General features: G+C 64.4%; 1 protein-coding gene across 3 annotated transcripts; it reads right to left on the reverse strand.

The window, feature by feature from the left end:
• On the reverse strand, window positions 1-9827 carry LOC122158564 (nuclear factor 1 C-type-like). Of its 3 annotated transcripts, XM_042815299.1 has the most exons (9): window positions 9578-9827; window positions 9235-9309; window positions 9014-9137; window positions 8175-8299; window positions 5809-5934; window positions 5511-5695; window positions 3710-3869; window positions 2733-2818; window positions 8-86 (listed from the first exon to the last, which is right to left on the reverse strand). In XM_042815299.1, exons 1-9 carry the CDS (start codon window positions 9810-9812, stop codon window positions 69-71), a joined length of 1134 nt encoding a protein of 377 aa, XP_042671233.1. In that variant the 5' UTR covers window positions 9813-9827; the 3' UTR covers window positions 8-68. The 3 variants fall into 3 exon arrangements, with proteins under 3 accessions (XP_042671235.1, XP_042671234.1, XP_042671233.1); XM_042815300.1 differs by lacking the exon at window positions 3710-3869 and having other exon boundaries at window positions 3-86; XM_042815301.1 differs by lacking the exons at window positions 2733-2818; window positions 3710-3869 and having other exon boundaries at window positions 1-86.
• Between the last annotated feature and the right edge of the window lie 319 nt (window positions 9828-10146).

The raw sequence follows: 10146 nt of genomic DNA on the forward strand, positions 1-10146 counted from the left end.
GGGGGGGGGGGGGTCCTCTCAGGGTGCCTAAAGCAGAGGAGAAGGGAGCGAAGGGTGGCACGGCCGCGCTATCCCAGGTACCAGGACTGCAGAGAGAAGGAGAGGCGGCGTTAGTGCTGCAGCCCCGAGTGGAGGCGGAGGGGGGGATGGACGCCCTCACCCGGCGGCGCTGGGCCACATCTCCTGTCCCCCGTGCTGCCGGCCCCGCTGCGCTGGCAGCCCGCGACCAGCCGTGCTGGGGCTGCTGCGCATCCAGGAGCTCCCGCGCCGTGCCACCGTGTCCCCGTGTCCCCGTGCCACCTTCGCGATTCCGTGTCACCGTGGGGGCCCCCCCCCCCCCCCCCACGTCCACAAATCCCCACGTCACCGTGCCCCCCTCCATGTCACCACGTCCCCAGGTCACCGCGCCACCTTCGCATCCCCATGACGCTGCGCCCCATGTCACCGTGTGCCCCTCCACGTCCCCCGGTCCCCACATCGCTGTGCCCCCTCCACGTCACCATGCCACTCCACCCCTCCACGTCCTCAAGTCACCGCAGCCCTCCATGTCCCCGTGTCACCGTGCTCATCCACATCCGCATGACCTCAAGTCCCCACATCCCTGTGCCCCTGCAAGTCCCTCCATGTCCCTGCATCCCTGTGCCCCTTCATGTCACCGTGTTCATCCACATCCCCACGTCCCCAAGACCTCACATCACTGTGACCCTTCATGTCACCATGTCACTGTGCCCCTCCATGTCCCCACATGCCCATGTCACCGTGCTCCTCAACAGTCCCCAAGTCCCTGTATTTATGCCCCTCCATGTCACTGTGTCCCCTCCACGTCTCCATGCCCTTATGTCACTGTGCTCCTCAACGTCCCCAAATCCCCACATCACTCTGACCCTCCCCGTCCCCATATCTCTGTGCCCCGCCATGTCCCCACATCCCCATGTCACTGTGCTCCTCAGTGTCCCCACACCCCCAAGACCCACATCACTGTACCCCTCCATGTCCCCATATCTCTCTGCCCATCCATGTCACCATGCCCCTCTGTCACTGTGTCCTTCCATGTCCCCGCATCACTGTGTCCCCTCCACGTCCCCATGTCCCCATATTTCTGTGCCCCTCCATGTCCCCACATCCCCTGCCCAGCTTTCCCTTTTGCCAGCAGCAAGACGGGTCCCCACCACCCCACACTGTCCCCACCAGTGCCACCCCACCGAGCAAATCCCCATTTTGGGGCCACCGTGCCCCAAACCACCCCCCCCCCACCTCCCCACGGCGATTTTGGGGATGGCTTCACCCCACCAAGGCGCTGCGGTGACACCCCCAGGGTTCTCCCCTTGGGGACAGCGCTGTCCCCAGCTCCTCAGGGGTGGGGCGGGGGGGGGGGGGCCCCCCACTGCTCTCCCATTGTCTCCAGCCTCCCCAAGTCCAAGTTCATCCCCGATGACCTCATGTCTGGTTTCCGTTGGCAACGAGACAGCTCGGGGGCCTCCGTTTCCCTTAACCCTTCCTGGCCCCTCCACACATGAACCGAGCGCGCCGGGTCTCAGCCGATCCCCGCTCCCCAACGTGTCCCCCCCCCTCAATCTCACACCCAGCTATGGAGACACCCAGAGTCATTGCAGGGACCCGCTGGGGGTGGCACGTTGCTCAGTGGGGGCGTCCCTGTGCCCAGTGATGCCACGGGGCCGTGGCTGTATTGCAGTGGGACGGGGGACGTGGCCAAGGGGGGGGTCACCTGGAGACCCCCTGCTATGGCTGTGCCCACGCTGGGGACGCTGCAGTGACAATGGTGACGATGCTCACAGTGCTGGCTGTGCCCACGGCGGCGGTCGGACGGCGGCGATGCCCACAGCCCAAATCCCCACGGCTGCAGTGCCTGCAGTGCTGCTGCCCGCCTGGCGGCGCGGCGTTGCCCGAAGCAGTAACAGCGTGGTGGCAGTGCCACAGCTGCAGTGCCTGAGGCAGTGATGCCTTGGTGACACCACGATGCCCATGGTGCCAATGCCACGTCTGCAAGAGCGCAGTGCTGATGCCCACGGCAGCAACACCACGGTTGCGATGCCATGGCATCGGTGCAGCGCTCACAGCAGCAATGCCTGCCGGTGCAGTGCTTACAGTTGCAGCTCTACAGCAGTGGTGTTCACAGCTGCAGCACCACAGCAATGATGCCCACTACTGCAACGTCCACAGCTGCAATGCCCACAGCTGCAGCACCACGGCAGTGATGCCCACTACTGCAATGCCTACAGCTGCAATGCCCACAGTTGCAGCACCATGGTTGCAATGCCCACGGTTGCAAAGCCCACAGTTGCAATGCCCATGGTTGCAGCACCATGGCAGCAAAAGCCCACAGCAGCAACACCAGGCAGTGATGCCCACTATTGCAATGACAGCTGCAGTACCATGGTTGCAAAGCCCACAGTTGCAATGCCCAAGGTTGCAGCACCATGGCAGTGCCGCCAAGGCTGCAATGCCTGCAGCTACAGCACCACGGCAGCAATGCTCACTGCTGCAGTGCCCACAGCTGCAGCACCAAGGCAGTGCTATCCAACTACTGCACTGCCCACAGCTGCAGCACCACAGCAGTGATGCCCCCTGTTGCAAGGCCCCCCTGTTGCAGGGTCCAGTCAGCAATGCCCGCTGCAGCACTGCCACAGCACGGTGCCCACGGCGGTGACGCTCACACTGATGCCACACAGGGCGAAGGCAGCAGGGTCCCCCCAGCACCCGCCCCATCTCACCTGTGCCTGATAGATACTCCCAGGATCCCTTGGTCCTAATCCCACGAAGGAACGGTTCGCAGGGGGCGTGCCTGGTGCAGAGTAGGCTGGGGAACAAACGAGAGCTGATTAACGGCGCTGTGGGTGGCAATGCCATCAACCCCCCGCTGCAGGGATGGGCGTCCCAGGCACCCTGAGCTGGGTGATGGGCCCGGCCCCACGGCACGGCCGCTGGGCACAGTGCCACGCAGCGCCCACCATGGGATGGGGTCCGGCAACGGGACCCCATGGAGGTGGTGACAGCGGGCTCCGTGTCCCCTCGGGACAGCCAGCCTGTGCCTGGGGGGGACTGGCACTGCCCAGCCCCCTCCCCGAGGCCGTGGTTGATCTCAGGCCACGAGCTGAAACATCCCACCACGAAACGTTAACGCCACCAACGCTCAGCACCCACGCTCCGGCTGTTGGCCCCCGGTGGTGCCCCCTTGGTGCAGTGACACGGGGACGTTCCCCACCGCCACCACGCTCCTGAAACCCCCGCAGCCCCACGCATTGAAATCCCCAGGAACAGAGCACAGGGGGCTGAGTTCATTAGCCGCCACCGCTAACGAAGCACAGTGTTGACATCCGGGGGGGGCTTGGCCAGCCCTCCCGCTCCAGCATCACCCCGCAGCCGGTGGGGACCCTGCTATATGGGCCCCCCCCCGAGCCCAGCGCCGCACCGTCCCCGCAGCACCGCTGGGGAAACCGAGGCACGGAGAGGCGCAGCCTGGGCTCACGGCTCCGCCGCCTTCTCCTGCTCCGCCGGCCTCCCAGGGGGGGCCACGAGGCTCCTGCCGGTCCAAGGGACCAACTTGGAACCCCACACCCCCCCAGGGGGTGGGAAGAACGGGGCGCCGTGCGCCCTTGGTCGCCCTGCCCGAGACCTGGCAAACTCGTGGCACGCATCCCGGAGGAGGTTGGGGGGCCGGCGGGTGGGCGGGCGCCGCGGGGGTGCTTACTGGGTGATGTCGGTGAGGTCGTCCCTCCCTCCGAAGTTGTCGTGGCTGATTTGGTGTCAGGAGAGACGGCCAAGCGGGGCATGCCGGGGGGAGGTGGCGGTGCCAGCATCTGCGTGGGCAGGTAGTGGCTGGGCACTTTCACTTGACCACTTCCATTTAACTGGGGACACAACACAGACACAGAACACAAAAAACAGCACAAAGGCATTAGGGAGGGCGGCGCGGCCCTCGGTGGCACGAGTTTGCTGGGTCTCAGAGCTGACGGCGCCGATGAAACCCCACCTGGGGGTCACAGGGTGGGGGGATCACAGTGCCGGCCTCGATCCGGCCTGACCCCGCATGGGAAGGGCGGCTGTGCCCCACACCGTGGTGTCAGACCCCGGGGAGGCTGAGCGGGGGGGTCCCCAGGACCCTCTGTGCTTGGTGACGGAGCTGCGGTACGCAGGTCTTTCAGGGTGCTGCAGAGATGGAGGTCACCACTGGTGTCAGTGCAAAGGGAGCGTGGTGCAGGGAGCTGGGTGCACGAGGTGCATGGTGTGCTGGGTGCATGGTGCAAATGGTGCCGGGTACACAGGGTGCAAGGGGTGCCTGGTGCACGGTGCACACGGTGCTGGGTGCATGGAGTGCCTGAGCTGCTGGGTGCATGGTGCACAGGAAGCATGGGGTGTGTGGTGCATGGCGTGCATGAGGTGCAGTCTGCATGGTGCACAGCGTGCTGGGTGCACAGCGTGAGTGATGCATGGAGCATGGGGGTGTTGGGTTCATGGTGCACAGGGTGCATGGGGTGATGGGAGAATGGGATGCACTGGCTGCTGCATGCACAGAGTGCACAGTGAGGAGTGCGTGGGGTGCACGGGGTGCTGGGTGCACAATGCATAGGATGCACGGAGTGCCAGGTAGGCAGGGTGATGGGAGACTGGGGTGCACGGGGTGCTGGGTGCACGGGGTGAGGGGTGCAGGGGACGCTCGCAGTGCTGGGCGAAAGGCACGCCGTGTGCACGGTGCATGGGGCGCGCAGGACGCTGGATGCATGGCACACAGATGCTCGTGCCCCACAGCTCAGGGTGCTTGGCTACACCCGAGCAGCACGGCCGGGGCCGCGGGCTGCGCGGCGCGGTAGCTGCGCACGGTGCGGGGCGTGAAGGCTGCCGGTGCGCCGGGAGCACGGAGGACGCTGGGTTTGAGGCATGCTGGGCGCACGGGGAGCCGGTTTGTGCAGAGGGCGCTCGGTGCACGGCATGCTGGATGTGCGGGGGGCAGAGACGGGCGCACAGCAGGACCCCCCCCGTCCCCGGGACCCCCCCTCTCCCCCAGGACTCCCCCAGCAGGATGCGGCGCGGACCGACGGGTCCCCAACTGCTGCAAGGGCGCACCGACCGACGGGGCACGGGGAGCTCCAGGACGGTGCCTCTCTGCAGACGCTCACACCCACAGCCCACCCCCCAACAACCCACCCCCTTTCCACGTGACGGCTCAGCCCCACAACCTCATCACCAACCACCAAAGCGCCGACTCCATTTCTGCACCAAACCAATGCCGACGCTCATTTGGGGCCACAAAACCCCAAGCGCCGGGTGCCGGCACCCCGCGGAGCAGCTCACCACGTCACACCCCACGTCCCCACCGCATCGCACCCCACATCCCCGTGCGGCGACACCACAAATCCCCACGGCCACGCGCTGATGATGGTTCTTGGTTCCCCCGTCCCCACAGGATGGCCGTGTCCCCAAGGGATGGCTGCGTCCCCCTGGGGTGGCCGTGTCCCTGCGGTGGGAGCGGCGCTGGGATGTGGGAGCCTTACCGGTCCAGGCTGCTGGTTGGACGGGTCGCAGGCCAGCGAGACGAGATCTTTCAGTGGGTCCTGCGGGTTGAGATGAGGCGGGTACCGGATGGCCGTGTGCGGGAAGTAGGTGGAGGCCGTCTGGGGGAGAATGGAGGTGGTGGGGAAATGCAGCGTGGATGAAGGGTGCGGGCTGCGAGCGATACCTGCGGGTGGAACAGGGACGAGGGGTGAAGGGGGAGGACGGCGTCACCGAGAGCCCACGGGGGTCCCGTGTCACCCCACGGGGGTCCCGCGTCACCCCACAGCCCCGGCTCACCGCTGTGCACCGCGATGACGGGACGGTGGTGCTGCGTGAAGCTGCTCAGGCGGGGTGAGGAGTCCTGCGGCGAGGGGCTGTTGAAGGGCGATTTGTCCATCTCTGTCTTCACGTTGGGGGAGATGCCTGTGGGGGCCGGGGGGGGGGGGTGGTGGTGTTAGGGGCCGAGCGCCCCACGGCGCCGGGGTGCTACGGGGGGGCTGTGCGTGCAGCCTCGTTTGTTTGCAGCAGCTGCTTGCAGCCGTGTTTTGCACTTGTGCACCTTTGTGCGTGTGCGCGTGCAAAGATCGGGGCAGGTGTGCGACGCTGCGTGTGCATCTGGGCGGCTGCGCGTGGCTGTGCAGCAGCACCAGTGTGTGTGCACGGCCGTGTGCCGGAGACCCTGAGCTCACCACGTTTGTGCACCAGCACGCTGCTGTGCACGTCACTGTGCACCAATATGTCCGTGCACGTGCACCGTGTTTGCTTCACGCCCTCCCCACGGCGCTGTGGGCACCCGCAGAGCCCCGATGTGGGGCAGGACGTGGGGGCTCACTGCTGGCTTCCTGAACCGTGGGGGTGGGTGGGTGGTTAATCCCCCCAGCTTTAGCCGCGGCCATTTGGCCCTGGTGCTGCTAATGGGTTTAGTGCTGTCTGAGTCGCTGCGTTAGGAGGATTTCCCGGAACATCCAGTACAGGATTGCTGTAAAGCCCACCACGCCGAGCACGTCCCGCTGCCCCCCCTTTCCCAATGGGATCAGCCCACTGCCAACCTCCTCCTGCCCCCTCCGTGGCCTCATGACACGGCCTCAGGCTGGGGGCGCAGAGTCTGGTTTGTATAGTGCGCAGCCCCTGGCTCATAAGGGGCACAGCTCATATAGGGCACCATTCCCAGCCCATATGGAGCAGTGTTCCTGGTCCACATAGGGCACAGCCCTCGGCCCATATGGGGCACAGACCCTGGCTCATATGGGGCACAGTTCCTGGTTTATAAAGGGCACCATTTCCAGCCCATATGGGGCACAGACCGCAGCCTATTTGGGGCACAATCCCTGACCAATATTTGGCACAATCCCTGGTACACACAGGGCTGAGTGCCTGGCATACATGGGGAACAGTTAAAGGGCCATATAGGGCACAGACCATCTTCTGTATGGGGCACAGCCCATCACTCTTTGGGTCACAGGCCCCGGCCTGTATAGGGCACAATCTCCAGCCCATATGGGCACAGAGCCTGGTCCACAGGGAGCACAGACCCTGGCACATGTTGGGCACAGTCGCTGCTCCTCATAGGGCACAGTCCATATGGGGCACAGTTCTCCGAACACAGAGCACACAGTGCCCTGCTATGGGCACCCATATGGGGTCTGGGGGCTGCTGTGGGGTTGACCCCACATTTAGGGCAGCCAAGCTTGTGGTGGGGCAGCACAGTGACCTACAGCAGGCACTGGGGAACAGACCCCAAGCACTTGAGAACATCACCAAGAGGACAATACCACTCTGGGATGAAAACCCCATTGGGAAGGGTTTTTCTCCCACAGCACACAAAATCCCATTCATCTCTCCGATGGGCTCTGTGCCCCCTGCTCTGCTCCCCAGGCACCCCACAGCTGTGGGATGGGGTCCGTGGGGTGTGGATCCCATCCTACCATTGGGGTGTGGGATGGGGGGGGAGATGAAAGCAGGGGGGGCTCAGCTGCCCATAAGGTGCCCCAGGGCGTGGGAGCCGCCGTGCCAGCCCCGCAGCATCGCTTTAATTAGCCCAACCCACCCCAGCCCCCCCTTTTCTTAATGAACAGCTAATTGGGGCTGTCTAGACAGGAAAGGGAAAAAAAAAAAAGGAAAAAAAAAAAAAAAGCAAAGCAAGAAAGAAATCTGTCCGCAGTGCAAACGGCAGCTGTGGGGCTGGGAGAGGCTGCTGTGGGGCTGGCCCTATAGGGAGCATGTGCCTAAATGGGGGGGTCCCAAGGAAACCCCATAGCACCTATTGGGGTCTGTGTCTAAATGGGATGGATCCTATAGGAAATGGGGGGTCCTACAGCAACCCCATGGCACCTATGGAGGGTCTGTGTCTAATTGGGGGGATCCTACAGCAGCCCCAAGGAACCTATAGGGGGTCAGTGTCTAATTGGGGGGATCCTACAGCAGCCCCAAGGAACCTATAGGGGGTCAGTGTCTAATTGGGGGGATCCCACAGCAGCCCCACGACACCTACAGAGGGTCTGTGTCCCAGTGGGGGGCTGGCAGCACCTCTGCCCCAAGGGCCCCATAGCACTGCACCAACACAGAGCTCCTCCGCTGCCCTGCAGCAACACCACAGCCTGTGCAAGGAAGCCCCGACCCGCCGTGCCACACGGCAGCCCCACAGGGGGCAGCCCCACACTCACCCCCTTCCATGTCCTCTGTCCAGTTGCGGCTGCTACTCGTGGGTGAGTTGGACGAGGTGTAATACTCGCCGCCGGGGCTCGTGTCGATGTCATCCTCCATGGAGCCAGACTTGTGCCGTTTGCTCCTGAGAACAGCCAGAGGTCAGCATCCCCTGCCACGCTATGGGGCTGCTGGGATATCAGCAGGGTGACCCCAAGGGAGGCGGCCACACGGAGCCCATCCTGCCCGCGTGCCACGGTCCCCAACCCCGGGGTGACACTGGGACGTGCTGTGACCATGGGGATGCGCCTCGAGCCCTGCATCTGGGGTGCTAAAATCTGGTAGGGTGTGAACACACAGTGCAGAGCAAAACCCATCCTGGGGTGCGAAACCCAACAGTGGAGGGGAGAGGGTGGCAAAACCACACTGGGGTGCAAAACTGCGCTGGGATGCAAACCCACGGCCGGATGCTGACACAGCACCGGGGTGAAGAAACCACACTGGGGTGCTGACACCATGATGGGGTGCAAGAAATGGTGGCGGGACGCAAAACCCAATACTGGGCTGCCAAACCCACACACCGGAGTGTTGAAACTATTCTGGGATGTCAAAGCTGCGTCAGGTTTCAGAACCACGTTGCCAAGACCATATCGGGGTACCAAACCGTGCCAGGGTACCCAAATGGCTGCACGGTACCAAAGCAGCAGTGCAGCAGCCCACCCCCCCAGCTTCCCCCCACCCACCCCACAGTGCAGGCAGCCTGGCAGCACACGGCAGGACCCGACGTGCCCATGCCGTCCCACACAGCCGTGCCTGGACCGGTCCCGGCATCGCCCCCGCGCCGCCCGGCGGCACCCACCCGCTGGAGGAGGTGCTGGGCAACGTCCTCCTCATGCCCGTGCTGGAGGGGTTCAGGTCGTAGGCCAGGTGGCCCTGCAGCTCCCCCAGGGAGAAATTTGGGCCCGTGCCCGTCACCACCGGCGCTGTGGGGAGAGGATGACATCGGTAAGGGCACAGTGACACCCCAGGGCGGCACCGGCAGGGTGGGTGCCGGGGAAGGGGCTCCGGGATGGCACTCACTTCGGGACACCTGGATGAGCTCGGTGACACTGAACACCCCCGAGGTGACGAAGCTTTCCTGGAAGTCTGTGGAGTCTGTGTTTGGGAGGGGAGAGCGTGAGTGGGGGCTCCCACGACGCCCTGTGCACCCACATCTCCTCCTGTGCACCCAGAAGAGGCAGAGCCCCATCCCCCACCCCTTCCACATGTGTCCGTGCTGCACCCAAGATCCCCGGTCAGCTGCTAAGCTGCTATGGGATGCACGCCCCGTAGAGCAGGGTGACGTGTCCCCACCGTGTCCCCAAACGCCCCACAGATCAGGGTGCTGGCACCCCACGTGGGTCCCCACTGCGTCCCCTCTTACCCAGCGTGTTGGGCTTGGTGTCCTCCTGGTCTGAGGCGATGCCCGTCCGGGGACTGCTGCTCTGCTCGGAATCTGGGAGAGGGAAAAAGGGGTTGAGACGTGGGGAAACTGAGGCACGGCCGTCCCCAAATGCTGTAACCCACAACCACAGCGGCACATCCCTGCTCACGGGGACCCCCGGGGCTCCGTCACAGGGCGGCAGGGCTGGGGACGGCCTGAAGCAGATGCTCCCCATCCCTGTGGGGCTGTGACACGGCCACCACCCCGCTGACAGCCCCGCTTGGCCCTGGGCTAAAAATACACGCACAGACGCTGAGCTCAGCAGCCATGGGAGCATCCTTCCTCCCGACCCCGGCGCACGGCGCATCCCGGGCCCTGCGGAGCCCTCCAAGCATTCGCCCATCTTTATTATTTTTATTCTTTTTTTCATTTCCCCCCCCTTCCCTCCTCCTTCTCCCACCCCTTTGGCCGTCAGCAGTGCTGCCTGATGCCAGGAAAAGGCTGAGACAATCCAAACAGCGCAGCCACAACACCGCCGCCCGCCCGCCGCTTTCTTTTCTCCATTTCTT

This window comes from Centrocercus urophasianus, unplaced genomic scaffold (assembly GCF_019232065.1).
Source record: "Centrocercus urophasianus isolate 14NV4802_14NV808 unplaced genomic scaffold, USGS_Curo_1.0 seq_1479, whole genome shotgun sequence".
Taxonomy (NCBI): Eukaryota; Metazoa; Chordata; class Aves; order Galliformes; family Phasianidae; genus Centrocercus; species Centrocercus urophasianus.

What these genes read in the sequence shown, in the direction of transcription:
- LOC122158564 (XM_042815299.1), bottom strand. Translation starts at nt 9,812, where the DNA reads ATGGGGAGCATCTGCTTCAGGCCGTCCCCAGCCCTGCCGCCCTGTGAC. An exon ending in GACAGAGGACATGGAAGGGG is followed by an intron (nt 5,935 to 8,174) that starts GTGAGTGTGGGG and finishes CGGCCCCCACAG; the next exon opens with GCATCTCCCCCAACGTGAAG. An exon ending in CCAACCAGCAGCCTGGACCG is followed by an intron (nt 3,870 to 5,510) that starts GTAAGGCTCCCA and finishes TTGTGTCCCCAG; the next exon opens with TTAAATGGAAGTGGTCAAGT.